The 15,915-nt window shown below is 44.7% G+C and overlaps 2 protein-coding genes across 2 annotated transcripts; one reads left to right on the plus strand and one right to left on the minus strand.

Annotated features, from left to right (window-relative positions):
* The first annotated feature begins 1,923 nt into the window (after positions 1–1,923).
* LOC121538518 (platelet-derived growth factor receptor-like protein) lies at positions 1,924–10,308 on the plus strand. The gene is made up of 8 exons (XM_045206630.1): positions 1,924–2,302; positions 2,670–2,836; positions 3,232–3,374; positions 3,592–3,743; positions 4,177–4,283; positions 8,423–8,609; positions 8,799–8,938; positions 9,526–10,308. Exons 1-8 carry the CDS (start codon positions 2,218–2,220, stop codon positions 9,763–9,765), a joined length of 1,221 nt encoding a protein of 406 aa, XP_045062565.1. The 5' UTR covers positions 1,924–2,217; the 3' UTR covers positions 9,766–10,308.
* A 234-nt stretch (positions 10,309–10,542) lies between these two features.
* On the minus strand, positions 10,543–15,299 carry LOC121538509 (E3 ubiquitin-protein ligase TRIM39-like). Its single transcript, XM_045206631.1, has 7 exons — positions 15,113–15,299; positions 14,509–14,780; positions 14,203–14,379; positions 13,664–13,759; positions 13,303–13,562; positions 12,996–13,114; positions 10,543–11,583 (listed from the first exon to the last, which is right to left on the minus strand). The coding sequence occupies exons 2-7, from the start codon at positions 14,737–14,739 to the stop codon at positions 10,958–10,960; spliced, it is 1,509 nt and encodes a 502-aa protein (XP_045062566.1). The 5' UTR covers positions 14,740–14,780; positions 15,113–15,299; the 3' UTR covers positions 10,543–10,957.
* Between the last annotated feature and the right edge of the window lie 616 nt (positions 15,300–15,915).

Consider the following 15,915-nt stretch of genomic DNA (forward strand, 5'->3'; position numbering starts at 1 on the left):
AACTACTGGAACTACACACTACTGTTTTACCATGTAGCGGTGCAGCTAACTACTGGAACTACACACTACTGTTTTACCATGTAGCGGTGTAGCTAACTACTGGAACTACACACTACTGTTTTACCATGTAGCGGTGTAGCTAACTACTGGAACTACACACTACTGTTTTACCATGTAGCGGTGTAGCTAACTACTGGAACTACACACTACTGTTTTACCATGTAGCGGTGTAGCTAACTACTGGAACTACACACTACTGTTTTACCATGTAGCGGTGCAGCTAACTACTGGAACTACACACTACTGTTTTACCATGTAGCGGTGCAGCTAACTACTGGAACTACACACTACTGTTTTACCATGTAGCGGTGCAGCTAACTACTGGAACTACACACTACTGTTTTACCATGTAGCGGTGCAGCTAACTACTGGAACTACACACTACTGTTTTACCATGTAGCGGTGCAGCTAACTACTGGAACTACACACTACTGTTTTACCATGTAGCGGTGTAGCTAACTACTGGAACTACACACTACTGTTTTACCATGTAGCGGTGTAGCTAACTACTGGAACTACACACTACTGTTTTACCATGTAGCGGTGTAGCTAACTACTGGAACTACACACTACTGTTTTACCATGTAGCGGTGTAGCTAACTACTGGAACTACACACTACTGTTTCCCCATGTAGCGGTGTAGCTAACTACTGGAACTACACACTACTTTTTTTGGCAAAAACTAAATAAAATGTGGGTGAAGTAGGCAATCATTTTTTCGGCATCAGACCTGCTTCATTCTCACTTGAATAGGCTAAACTACACATTCCGTTGACGTCTTACTCCAGAATGATCTGTTCTTGCAATTTGTATTCTATGACATTTCAGATTTAGATATGATAATTTATCACTAAGTAGTTTGGATGTAGTGAACTACTTTTTTAAAGAAACTTTAGTTAAATAAACTATATTTTTCTTAAGGGTAACTTTAGGATAGCTTAACTTCTTCCAGTGGACATAATTGGTAGCTTGGTAAACTATCTTTTCAGAGTAGCTTCCCCAACATTGCGTTAAACACATACTGTAATTGTTGTTAGCTTCCTGTTTCCTAAATGATGCGATACTTACTCCTAGAAACATCTGATCCATTTATTTACACCTCAGAGGAGCTTTGGGTATGTGGGGAAAACACAAGAGCTTTAGGAAAAACTGCTATAGAGTATACTGTATTAACGTCTTCAATGTAGTTCAGGGGGGCCATGCTCCTCTCCCTCTGTTACACTTCTCCAGCTAAACAAACTAAATCTAATGAGTGAGTAGTATTAGAAATGACCCTGTTGTTTACTTTGAAAAGATATGGCTTCTGTGGTTCAGAGGGCCACAGCCAACCTGCATGCCTCTCTTACTCCACTTCTCCAGCTAAATAAAGTCTAAGCTAACCAAAACACCTCAACGTCAACACAATGACAACCGTTGTTTACGTCTTCAAGGTAGTTCAGAGGGCCACTGCTACTATGCAAAGCTTTTTTCTCTCTCTCTCACGCCACTTCTCCAGCTAAATAAACAGTCTCTGCAGTCCCAGACGTAACGGGCGGAGGGGGCCTCCATTCCCGGCCCCTGATTGGACCACAGGCCCCTGAATGGCTCCATTGAGCACCACGGGAGGAATTTGGGGAGACTCTCTCTCTCCATCTCTCTCCCTCTTTCCCTCGATCTGCCTCTCTCTCTCTCTCTCTCTCTTTCTCTCTCTACTTCTTTCTCCCTCGCTCTCTCTCCCTCTCTCTCTCTCTCTCTCTCTCTGTCTCTCTCTCTCTCTCTCTCTCTCTCTCTGTCTCTCTCTCTCTCTCTCTCTCTCTCTCTCTCTCTCTCTCTCTCTCTCTCTCTCTCTCTCTCTCTCTCTCTCTCTCTCTCTCTCTCTCTCTCTCTCTCTCTCTCTCTCTCCCTCTCTCTCTTTCTTTCTTTCATTCTCTTTTGGTCCACAGTAGAAGAATGTGTGTGATTTGGCTAAACAGCTGACCACTCACTTCGCAGTCACGCAGCCAACCTCCTTCTCTCTCCCTCCCTCTCCCCTTCTCTCTCTCTCTAAACCCTTCTTTCATTTCCCTTTCTTTCACTCCTTGTTGCGTTCCCTGTTGTACTGCGGTTGTGAACCCTGTGAACTGTAAATCCTGCGGTCAGTCAGTCGGTCGGTACGTTGGTCTGTTCATCACGGGAGCCATGGCAGCAGTAGAAGGTTCAGGGGAGAGGTGGAGGCTGGTGTTATTGGCGGCTCTCCTCATCTGTGGGTTAATCCTGGAGTTTGGTAAGGGACTTTATTTCCTCTCTGTGGATAATGTGCATTCCTGAACATACATTAGACTAGTGAGGTGCAGGAGATTAGTACATGTTCGCATTACTCTGACTTACTGTGAACTTTGATGGCATTTCTTGAGTCAGTTACATTTAATTTGGTTTCACCTCATGCTGTCTGTCTGTATAGTAAATTCCTTGCAGGATCTTCCTGTTATTGCCCTAGTATGGTTACCAATAGCATGCTACAATGTTTTAATCTAACATCAAATCAACATTAGACTCTTCATGCTTTTATTTGTTGCATTGACCTGCGCTTGTGACTATGGTTATGTGTATTTCAAAGAATAAAAATGCAATATTGGATACTTGCTCTGCAGGACAGTGCCAGCAGGATGATGGACGGACCACCCCACCAGGCCGTAAGCCCAACCCCAGTAAGGGTAAGCCAGTGAGGGGAGCAGGTAAAGCCACACCCAAACCCAGGGCTAAAGCAACACCGGCTCCCCCAGCAGCGGCCAACCAGGGACCTGTTCACCTGACACGGGTAGGTTTGAATACATTTCAAATTATTCACATGAGAGAACGCTTTGTTTTTTTCATTTTCATAATCTTGAGGCTGCCATGACAGATTGGCATCTTCATCAAATCTCTACATATACATAGTGTACATTGAAAGGTAAACATTATGTACACAAATCAAAAAGCACTTGCATGTTTGAGATATTTGACACAATCAACGGATGTTGGTGGAGCAATGTCTACTAACGGGTGAAAATTACAAACATTCACAAAAGCTCTGACGAAGGTCGACACGCAAGCTTGAATAAAAATGAGTGATACTAGCAAAAAGCAGTGTGAGGGCATCTCTTTTGTTTAAACATAACGAACACTAAAGGTAAACTGCCATGCATGTTTCTCCTCCCCTGGTTTATACCATAGGTGGTGAAGAAGGGGAAGTTCCAGCGTGTGGAGGACAGTCTGAGCGTCCGGGCCGGTGACACCCTGGAGCTGAGGTGTAAAGGGAACCCTGTTGCCTGGGGCGTTCCTGCTTACCTGGAGGAGGACGACGAGGGGAGACTCAAGTGAGAGTGATGGGACAGGGTGCCATGGAAACAGGCCTCCTGTATAAAACTTAAATAATAACATCTTGCCAGGATGTCCAGTCCAATATTAGTTGCTGAGTCATTTCACATTGGTTTTGTGTGTGAAGGACTCATTTCTCTGTTTGTGTAGAGATGCTGTATGTAGGCCTGTGTGGCTCCGGTGTGAGGGACTCTTGTTTCTTTGTGTTTGTAATAGGACTGTGCAGCATGACCGGTACGGCACCCTGACCCTGTCTAACTCTACAGGAGCAGACACTGGAGAATACACCTGCTTCCCCATGTACTGTGAAGACCGGGACTGCAGGAAGGAGTACGACAAGGCTGTCAAAGTCTTTGTCTTCTTCCCTGGTACTAAGTCCCCACCTCCTGACAAAAAAATCAAATGAAGTTGTATTGGTCACATACACATATTTAGCACATGTTATTGAGGGTGTAGGCAAAATGCATGGTAACAACATAGGAGTTGTTACCATGTTTGCGTCCGAAATGGCACCCTATTCCCTATGTAGTGCACTACTTTTGACCAGGGCCAATAGGCCCATTCTTTGACCGAAGAAGTGCACTACATTGGGGTTGGGAATAGGATGAACTCTGACACACAAGCCTGTGTAATCACCTACAGTTTCTAGGTCCCAAATGGCACCCTATTCCCTATGTAGTGCACTACTTTTGGCCAGGGTCCATAGGGCCCCCATAGGGTTCTGTTCAAAAGTAGTGCACTATATAGGGAAAGGGTGCCATTTGGGCCGCACAGTATAACAGTTGTCTGCCCCCCTCCCAGACCCCCAGGAGCTGTTCGTCCCCTCCTCCTCCTACTATGAGGTCATCCAGCTGAGGACCAATTGGCCAACAGTCCTCCCCTGTCAGGTGACATCACCTGATGCCAAGGTGAGTTCAGAACAGATCTGTTGGGATTAGATTAGATAATACAGAATTACCTCTTTGAAAATACATTTTTTGCTTTGAAAAACTTTACTTAACAGCTATAGAGGTATATAATGCATTGGGACACAGTTATAATGCATTATAAGACTTGTCATAAGCACATTTGACCATGCGCTTATCATCTTTTACTATTATCTCATAATGTGCTACAATTTATGTGGGGGGAAATACACAAAATCCTGTAGCCGTACTACACCACCTTGTCTATACGCGAGGTGAGGTCCTCAGGACTAAGCTAAACATAACAGGTTCTTTACATCAAGGGAATCAGACAATAATATCACTGTTAACTATTCATTTTCATTTTCAGCGTCACAAAAAAAAGGCCCAATCTCCATAGGCCTACATCTCCAGCTCCAGGAGCTCTGAACAACTGTCCTACAAGACAGACTTGAACAGATAGAAATATCAGATTTATCAAAAAAAAGCAAATATCACTAGGTTTATGCGTTTTATTCACACACTCAAACGGACATTTAATAACGTGTTGCAACACTCACGGAGGGCGTGCCCAGGGAGAAGGAGAGCAGGTCTAGGTGAAATATGGGCGCCAACGCCTTAAACCACAACATTTACAATAATTCCTTTGTTAAAAAAAAACACCATCACCAATCCCGTTCTCCCAAGGCACGCCAACCAGTACATAGCAAGGGGATGCCCTGAATGACTCCATGGAGAATAAGAGCACTTCCTCCCAGCTGCCCACTGCACTGAGGCTAGGAAACACTGTCACCGCCGATAAATCTACAATAATCGAGAATTTCAACAAGCATTTTGCTACGGCTGGCCATGCTTTCCACCTGGCTACCACTACCCCGGCCACCAACTCTGCACCCTCCGCTGCAACTTGCCCATGCCCCCCCCCGCTTCTCCTTCACACAAATTCAGACAGCTGATGTTCTGAAAGAGCTGCAAAATCTGGACCCCTACAAATCAGCTGGGCTAGACAATCTGGACCCTTTCTTTCTAAAACTAGCCGCGGAAATTGTCGCAACCCCTATTACTAGTCTGTTCAACCTCTCTTTCGTAACGTCTGAGATCCCCAGAGATTGGAAAGCTGCCGCGGTCATCCCCCTCTTCAAAGGGGGTGACACTCTAGATCCAAACTGCTACAGACCTATATCCATCCTGCCCTGCCTTTCGAAAGTATTTGAAAGCCAAGTTAACAAACAGATCACCCGACCATTTCGAATACCACCGTACCTTCTCCGCTATGCAATCCGGTTTCCGAGCTGGTCATGGGTGCACTTCAGCCACGCTCAAGGTCCTAAACGATATTATAACCGCGATTGATAATAGACAGTACTGTGCAGCCGTCTTCATCGACCTGGCCAAGGCTTTCGACTCTGTCAACCACCGCATTCTTATTGGCAGACTAAATAGCCTTGGTTTCTCAAATGACTGCCTCGCCTGGTTCACCAACTACTTCTCAGATAGAGTTCAGTGTGTCAAATCGGAGGGCCTGTTGTCTGGACCTATGGCAGTCTCTATGGGGGTGCCACAGGGTTCAATTCTTGGGCTGACACTTTTCTCCGTGTATATCAATGATGTCGCTCTTGCTGCTGGTGACTCTCAGATCCACCTCTACGCAGACGACACCATTTTGTATACATCTGGCCCTTCATTGGACACTGTGTTAACAAACCTCCAAACGAGCTTCAATGCCATACAACACTCCTTCAGTAGCCTCCAACTGCTCTTAAACACTAGTAAAACTAAATGCATGCTTTTCAATCGAAAGCTGCTGGCACCCGCCCACCCGACTAGAATCACCACTCTCGACGGGTCTGACCTAGAGTATGTGGACAACTACAAATACCTAGGTGTCTGGTTAGACTGTAAACTCTCCTTCCAGACTCACATTAAGAATCTCCAATCCAAAGTTAAATCTAGAATCTGCTTCCTATTTCGCAACAAAGCCTCCTTCACTCATGCTGCCAAACATGCCCTCGTAAAACTGACTATCCTACCGATCCTTGACTTCGGCGATGTCATTTACAAAATAGCCTCCAACACTCTACTCAGCAAATTGGATGTAGTCTATCACAGTGCCATCCGTTTTGTCTCCAAAGCCCCATACACTACCCACCACTGTGACCTGTACGCTCTTGTTGGCTGGTCCTCACACATGTTCGTCAGTCAAACCCACTGGCTCCAGGCCATCTATAAATCACTGCTAGGCAAATCCCCGCCTTATCTTAGCTCATTGGTCACCATAGCAGCACCCACCCGTAGTCTGCGCTCCAGCAGGTATATCTCACTGGTCATTCCCAAAGCCAACACCTCCTTTGGCCGCCATTCCTTCCAGTTCTCTGCTGCCAATGACTGGAACGAATTGCAAAAATCTCTGAAGCTGGAGACTCTTATCTCCCTAACTAACTTTAAGCATCAGTTGTCAGAGCACCTTACCGATCACTGCACCTGTACACAGCCCATCTGAAATTAGCCCACCCAACTACCTCATCCCTATATTGTTATTTATTTTGCTCCTTTGCACCCCAGTATCTCTATTTGCACATAATCTCTTGCACATCTAGCATTCCAGTGTTAATACTAATTGTAATTAATTTGCACTACAGCCTATTTATTGCCTTACCTCCATAACTTGCTACATTTGCACACACTGTATATATATTTTCTGTTGTATTTTTGACTTTATGTTTTTTTTTACCCCATATGTAACTCTGTGTTGTTGTTTTTATCGCACTGCTTTGCTTTATCTTGGCCAGGTCGCAGTTGTAAATGAGAACTTGTTCTCAACTGGCTTACCTGGTTAAATAAAGGTGAAATAAAAAATAAAAAAATAAAATGACACAAACAGGAAGGCTTTTATACAAAAGGCCGCACCCGTAGCTCTTTCCTGCAGTCGAATGACCTAGAGGCCTCATGGGTGGAATGGTATTAATATTGTTAATTAATAATTAATCAACATTATAAAAAATAAAATAAAAACGGAAAATCCAGTGTTTCTATGTCAAAACGGTTTTGTTATATTTCAGTCTTCTGTGATGTATATAAGGTGTAATATTGGGATGCACACTCAAAACTGAATGCATTTCAACTCCTATATCTAAGATGGTACAGGCATCTTCTTCTTTTTAAGCCCATAACCATGTGTGTTAGGTGTATACTTTTTTTTTCAAAGTAGATTTGTTTATTTTTAATTCACAATCTGTAGAAGCAATGAGAATAGAAAGGTTCAGAACTTTTGTATAACATCACAGTACGGTTGAAATATATCTGGCAAATAGAAATCCTATATGGATGGTGTTAAGAGATAGATGGGAGGTATTGAATGGAGTTGAAGGATGGGACTAATAACAAATAACAACAAATAATAACAAAGATAGCTAATAATGTAAGCATACTGTGTCCATAATAAGTATATAGGTTGTATGTTGGGAGCTTTTGGGAAAGAGCACAGTTAGAAAGAAATGGCATATAGAAGCAAACCGGATGGACATCATGAAAATGATCGGAGAGGTTGAGAGTAGAATAAGTTCAGGAGCAAAAAAAAAAAAAAATATATATATAATATAATTATTGTAAAATTAACTGTGTCCATAAGGTGTAGATAGTAAGTATAGACCGGAAGTAGAGGCCTGGGCATTGTTGTTCACTAATTTACTCCAAGTAGGGAAAGGATGGTGGGGTTGAAAAGTAATAAAGGGGAGTATATATATAAAAAACATGGGGGATTGGAAGTGATGCAGACAATTACATTGATAGAAGATACAATCTATCTGCAATATTAAGCTGATCCACCCCCCCCAAAAAAAAAAAAATATATATATGTTTTTTTTAAGACTACCAAGAAACACTCTGTGTGACCCTGATTTAGCCCACTGCAGTAAAAGGTTAATTAACAATCAACATACACCTGGCATAGGCAGATCAACAAGGGTCCGTTCAAAATAGGTTGAAGGTTCTACCCCGTTTATACTTACGGTGTCCATATTAGGACAGCCTCAAATCCTTGTGACCCTGAGACTGTCCTAATATGGACACCGTACCAAACAACTATAGTCAAGAATATGTTGTCCACTCACTATAAAGTAATTAACTCACCTGGTCATCCGTAGGTGTCTCTGCACCGGGAGTTTCCCCCAGTAGAGGTAGCGGTGGACGGGGCAGAGATCACATTTAACGTTAAACAGGGATTCACAATCCACCGGCCCAAGCTACACCATGCCGGGGAGCTGTACTGTGTCGCCAGCCTTGGAAACCTCAGACAGAGCTCCGTCAAGTACATGCTCATATACGTCAACTGTAAGTCCATGGTTTTGTCTCATATTTTTTTTTTAAAACCTTAAACAACAGCTAGCCTCTTCCCCAGGGGTGGCCAACTCATAGAATTAGAATGATTAGAGCGGACATTCCTTGTCAAGTCAACGTTCCTTGATGGTTTGACTGGCAGACATATTGACTGTCATATCTGTGTTGTCCCCTTGCTGTCAGACCCGGTGGCGCCCCCGACCCCAGTGATCCAGGCGTCCTCCAGCTCTGTGGCCATTGGTCAGAACCTACAGGTCACCTGTACTGTGATTGGAGAACAGGACGTGGTCATAGACTTCACCTGGGAGTACCCTGGGCAACAGGTATGTAATTGTGCTAAATGGGTCTGCCATGCTTGAGGTCAATCATTTATCATGTCAATGAGTAGGATTACAGGACACGTGCAATACTCTACCTCCTGTTTTATGATGAGACAAACCTCTTGGCAGAAGCTATACACTATATACAGTAGAGAGAGGCTATATACAGTAGAGAGAGGCTATATACAGTAGAGAGAGGCTATATACAGTACAGAGAGGCTATACACAGTACAGAGAGGCTATATACAGTAGAGAGAGGCTATATACAGTAGAGAGAGGCTATATACAGTAGAGAGAGGCTATATACAGTACAGAGAGGCTATACACAGTACAGAGAGGCTATATACAGTAGAGAGAGGCTATATACAGTAGAGAGAGGCTATATACAGTATAGAGAGGCTATATACAGTAGAGAGAGGCTATATACAGTAGAGAGAGGCTATATACAGTAGAGAGAGGCTATATACAGTACAGAGAGGCTATATACAGTAGAGAGAGGCTATATACAGTACATAGAGGCTATATACAGTAGAGAGAGGCTACAATTGTAACCTGCTTGTTTATTTGTGCTGTGGTTTTGTGATCGGCAGATCGGCAGGCCTCTGTACACCCAGGACAGTGTTCATCCGGAGGGAGGGGGTCTGGGGAGGCAGCAGTCCCAGACCGTCCTCCTGGTGGATGGGGTGAGGGACGTGGACGGAGGAACTTACACCTGCACCGCCCAGAACCTGCAAGGCTCCAGAACCACCTCCACCACCGTCAAGGTGCTAGCGGCTGCGGCTGCTGCTAAGGACAAAGCCCAAGACAAGCCCAAGCCCAAGAAACCCTGAGATTCAATTGACTTCAGATCAGAGATAGGCGAGGGATGGGATGGAATAGCCACCAAAGGAGAAGGAAGTAGCCTACCAGGATGGAACTGGAACTTTTGGTTCTAATTCCATGGGTGTTTTTAAACGACCATTCTACTCCTGACATTACTATAGTATACTGCTGTATAGCTATAGGGCTCAATAAGTCAGCTCTCATGTAGCTCATGTATATTCAACAGCCAGGAGTAGTTACCACACACAGAGCATACGGGGTTTACACAGGGCGGAGGGGAAGAGAAAGATGGCCGGAAGAATACAAATTGGGGAGAGAGAGAGAGAAGGGGGGGTACAGAAATAGAGAGGGACAGACATCATTCTGAGCATCTACATTGTAGTGAATGTATTTCCATAGACACAATTAATGGATTACAAATCCTAGAGGACTATGCAGTAGAATAACGCTCCTGTATCGATGCAGATTTAAAGGACCATCATGTGGTCCTCTGTAGCTCAGCTGGTAGAGCACGGCGCTTGTAACGCCAAGGTAGTGGGTTCGATCCCCGGGACCACCCATACACAAAAATGTATGCACGCATGACTGTAAGTCGCTTTGGATAAAAGCGTCTGCTAAATGGCATATTATTATTATTATCAGACTTTTACCTTTGGTGGACGTTTCTGTAGTGCAGGTAGTGTTCATTCTCCTCTCCACTTTCAACCGACAGGTTTGTTGTTTTCTAGTGTTATCTCTTCCTACTTCTATTTGTCTAATAAAAAAATGCTTTCATAGCCTACACGTAACCTTCTGTAATGCGTGTTTATTGTCTGATGGTCAGATTGTGTCATGGACCAATACAGGTCAATATGAGGCATCATTTTTGCCGTGGTGTACAACAGAGAGACAGAGGCTGCATCCCAAATGGCATCCTATTCCCTATATAGTGCACTACTTTAGACCAGAGAATGGCACCCTATTCCCTATATAGTGCACTAATTTTGACCAAAGCCCTATATTGGGAGTCACAGAGAGATAGAGAACACAGACAGTCTTAACATAATGGCTGTTTGTTTGGTTCAGGTGTAATCAGGCTCAAATAAAGGGTCCAGGAATCTTTAACAATCAATCGTTTCATTAACTTAAAATCGGTGCTAAAAGTGGGTTTACATGAAACTCTCCGAAACGTACAAAAAAATGCATTTAAATAAATATATTTTAATATGCGAAAGGTGGTATAGAGAGGTGGCATCTGCTCTGACTGTGCTGTTCAGCTGCTACATTGACCTTCACTGGTAAGAGCCTCAAAGTAAAGGTTTCACACCCATTGCTCAGATACGGAAATACTTTCTCTGTGAAGGTGTGTGTGAATGTGTGGAGAAGTTTGTTGTAATGAGAATCAGAGAAGGTCAGCGTTCCTCCATCCCAGTCCAGAGTCACTCTGATCCTCAGGGGCTCCTTTCTCAGCTTCAGCGAGAGGGTGATGGGAGGCTCGGGGACAGAGCGTACGGTGTAAACCCCTCCATGTTGCTCTAACCTCCAGCCTCCCTTCTCTATCAAGCCCTTCCTGGACACAGACTCCTCCACCACCCCCAGGGCCCAGTCCCTGCTGTGCCCGTATCTCTGGAGATATTCATTCCTGACTTCCACGTCCCAGGTGTGTGTCCCCGAATCGAAGCCCTCAGAGCCCAGGATCCCTTCATAGAGGTTGAACCTCTCTGAGGTGTCAGGAACCGGCGTCTCCATCTCTTCTCTCTCCCCGGAGTTTCTGGCTCTGAACGTGACCATATCGGGGTACACCAGCACGTCTGGATGGGCCGTGTTGGGGTCCAGAGTCACCGGATCTGAACACAGAGAGACAGACAGTGTGTTATTGTACTGTATAATAATGACAATGTATAAGTATGTTTTTACACAAATACAGTAACTCTACCAAATAAACACGGTAACTCTACCACATAAATACGGTAACTCTACCACATAAATACAGAACCTCTACCACATACATACAGTAACTAGCTCTGACTTTTCTCCCCCTGCCAGCTCTGACTTTTCTACCCTGCCAGCTCTGACTTTTCTCCTCCTACCAGCTCTGACTTTTCTCCTCCTACTAGCTGACTTTTCCCCCCTGCCAGCTCTGACAATTCTACCCTACCAGCTCCGACTTTTCTCCCCTGCTAGCTCTGACTTTTCTCCCCCTACCAGCTCCGACTTTTCTACCCTGCCAGCTCTGACTTTTCTCCTCCTACCAGCTCTGACTTTTCTCCTCCTACCAGCTCTGACTATTCTCCTCCTACCAGCTCTGACTTTTCTCCTCCTACCAGCTCTGACTATTCTCCCCCTACCAGCTCCGACTTTTCTACCCTGCCAGCTCTGACTTTTCTCCTCCTACCAGCTCTGACTTTTCTCCTCCTACCAGCTCTGACTATTCTCCTCCTACCAGCTCTGACTTTTCTCCTCCTACCAGCTCTGACTTTTCTCCTCCTACCAGCTCTGACTTTTCTCCTCCTACCAGCTCTGACTATTCTCCTCCTACCAGCTCTGACTATTCTCCTCCTACCAGCTCTGACTATTCTCCTCCTACCAGCTCTGACTTTTCTCCTCCTACCAGCTCTGACTATTCTCCTCCTACCAGCTCTGACTATTCTCCCCCTACCAGCTCTGACTATTCTCCTCCTACCAGCTCTGACTTTTCTCCTCCTACCAGCTCTGACTTTTCTCCTCCTACCAGCTCTGACTATTCTCCTCCTACCAGCTCTGACTTTTCTCCTCCTACCAGCTCTGACTATTCTCCTCCTACCAGCTCTGACTTTTCTCCCCCTACCAGCTCTGACTATTCTCCTCCTACCAGCTCTGACTTTTCTCCTCCTACCAGCTCTGACTATTCTCCTCCTACCAGCTCTGACTTTTCTCCCCCTACCAGCTCTGACTATTCTCCTCCTACCAGCTCTGACTTTTCTCCTCCTACCAGCTCTGACTATTCTCCTCCTACCAGCTCTGACTTTTCTCCTCCTGCCAGCTCTGACTTTCTCCCCTACTAGCTCTGACTTTGCTGATAGCTACTTTATTGAGGGAAAATGTACTTACTATGACTGTGATATGTGATTGTCCCACCAAGCTATCTTAAGATGAATGCACTAACTGTATGTCACTCTGGATAATAGCGTATGCTAAATGCCTCAAATGTCAATGTAAACTCATGGACATGGTTACAAATGTTTGGGTGCTCCATGTCATTCAACAGAACTATACTCACAGTATTTTATATCTCCCTGCATCTTCTCCCAGACTCTGAACTGCAGGTTGCCCAGGTGTTTGGCCACCTCTATCAGCGCTCCCGAGACCAGCTGTGGATCAGGCACCGTGCTCTGGGCTCTGGAAGAACATTCAGGAGTCAGTGCTGCTGTGGGGTTGGGAGTTCAGAACCACAGAGAAGAGGAAAGAAGAGAAGAGGAGACAAGAGAAGAAGAGGAGAGAAGAAGAGGAGAAAAGAGAAGAAGAGGAGACAAGAGAAGAAGAAGAGAAGACAAGAGAAGAAGAGAGACAGGAGGCAGCTCATTTACCTGGCCTTGTATACAATGGCCTTGTATCTCTGCAGAAAGGTAACATGGTCACCCTCTAGATACTCCTCTACAGCTTGGATCTTGTCTGAAAGATTTGAGATTATTTTGCTAATCTCTTTAGTCTTCTCCTTTACCATCCGAGTATTCTCCTTCTCTTCCTCCATCAGAGCGTCTATCCTGGCCTCCTCTTCCTTTACGAGAAGCTGATGAAGATGTTGTAACTCTTTCTTGATTTCCCTGTGTGTCTCTGCGGCCTGTGTCTGGAACCCCCACACAAAATATTTATGAAGACCACATAAATCAAGTATTAACCTCCAAATTAACAGAAAGACTGCATCCCAATGTCATCCTGAATAATTACCATGATGTATTTTTCTGTTTGACCACAGGTTAGTTTGGCATCAGTGTAAAGTCTCAGCTTCTCCTTCAAGGGCTCCAGTTCAGCCTTTACTCTCTCCTGGAATCAGATAAACAGTAATGGCTCTTCGTACACAGTAAAACATATCTGTCTAACTCACTAAATGAATTGAGTAAAGTAAACTCAAACAATTGCAAAGTTATACTGTATTAATGTTATAAGCAATATTCATTGCAATACGTCAAAGCAACTCAATCCCTTGTAATTTAAAGGTAGACTCAGTAATACGACATCATTGTAGATAGTGAGTCGACTTCCAGCTTACATACATTGAGACACGCCCACATTGGGAAGAGCCAATAGGGGCAGACTTTGTCTGATTTGAATGATGTTGTTGTTGTTGTTGTAGCCAGGAAGTAACTCAACCATCTGTGTACAATGCTGCCATATTACCGATTCTACCTTCAAATATCTCAGATAGGCAATGGGTTGAATTCAATCTGTATCGCCAAAGTATCGCGGAAGAGCTCTTCTTGTCCTACCCGCTGGTCCTGGACAACTTCATCTATGGGACAGAACTCGTGTCCTGTATGTTGTCTTGAGTCACGACACACCAAACAGACAGGCTGTTCATCCTCCAGACAAAAGAGCTTGAGTTTCTCTTTGTGTTGACCACAGAGCCTCTCAGACCCAGGCTCTGCATCTCTGGAGCTCCTCTCCTGTAGGATTGATTGATTTCACAATAAAAAAATAAAAAAATACGTACACAGCCCTATGGGCTCCGGTCAAAAGTAGTGCACTAAATGTGCCATTTGGGGCACATGAATCATCATAGGTAGATCTCCCACCTGTAGGAACCCCTCACACAGCCTCTTCAGAATGAGGCTGACCGCTGGGAAAGGCATGGAGGATCTCTTCCTGCAGACTGGACACTCCTGGTCGTCTTTATGCTTCCAGTACTCCTCCATGCAGGTCTTACAGGCACTGTGGCTGCAAGGGAGAACCACAGGATCCCTGAAGATATCATAGCACACGGGACAGAGGATATCCTCTTCTTGGAAGAAGGACCCGGAGGCCATTTTGTCCCTCAGTAAAAGTGTACGTTTCTCTGTAATGGCCTCTGGAACAAGAGAGACACAAGTTCAAAGGTCAAAGGTGAGGTACACTTTTATAGTTGTTGAGGTAAACTTTTCTTTACAGTGTTTCCATTCTGTAAACATGTTTTGAATTATTCTTTGTGGCTGTATCCCAGACCCACATTAAACCTATTCCTGGACTAAGAAGCCTTTCAATAGAGATTATCCAATCTCCATTGAGGATGGTTTCTAGTTTAGGATTTTTTATTTTTTTTTACATCAGCCATTTATCATGTACAGTGAGCTACGTGTTTTACTAGCTTCAACACAGATCTAGGAGGAAGAACAACAACCAAACAAATGACAAGGCACTTACCTTCAAACAGCCAAAAGAAGAAGAATCCTCCTCAGTGGCAGGAGCTACTCTTCACTGAACATAAGTCGATCGGTTTCCGTGTCTGGAGGGAGCTTAAATACTACAATGTAAAAGTCTCATGTTCTGCTATCTCATTTATCATGGATGTCTGTATAGGTGGGGGAGTCTTGGTTGATTCAGGATAGAGGGGGGGGCCTGGGGGTTACCTGGCCAATGAGACATCAGGTGTTACCATGGGTGGGAGGAGGTGAGAATGGCTGTGTGAAGGAGATAGGGTAGGAAGGGGGTGTATGAATGAACCTAACCAAGACACATTAGCAGACTGATTATCTGGCCATTACCTGGACTATTGAGAAACAGCATAGGGGACAGGACAGGTCACCTGACCGTTAGCTGGCCTATTGGGAAACAGCATAGGGGACAGAACAGCACACCTGACCGTTAGCTGGCCTATTGAGAAACAGCATAGGGGACAGAACAGGTCACCTGACCGTTAGCTGGCCTATTGGGAAACAGCATAGGGGACAGAACAGGTCACCTGACCGTTAGCTGGCCTATTGGGATGCTGAGTAGAGTGGGCCAGGAGCAGACAGAGAGGAGAGATGATAAGAGAATTGTGCCATGGTCTGTGTCACAAAGGGTACCATGTTCCCTATTGGGCTCTGGTCCAAAGTAGTGCACTACATAGTCAGGGTTGGCTAGGTTACTGGTCCAAAGTAGTGCACTACATAGTCAGGGTTGGCTAGGTTACTGGTCCAAAGTAGTACACTACATAGTCAGGGTTGGCTAGGTTACTGGTCCAA

This window comes from Coregonus clupeaformis, chromosome 3, assembly GCF_020615455.1.
Source record: "Coregonus clupeaformis isolate EN_2021a chromosome 3, ASM2061545v1, whole genome shotgun sequence".
NCBI lineage: Eukaryota > Metazoa > Chordata > Actinopteri > Salmoniformes > Salmonidae > Coregonus > Coregonus clupeaformis.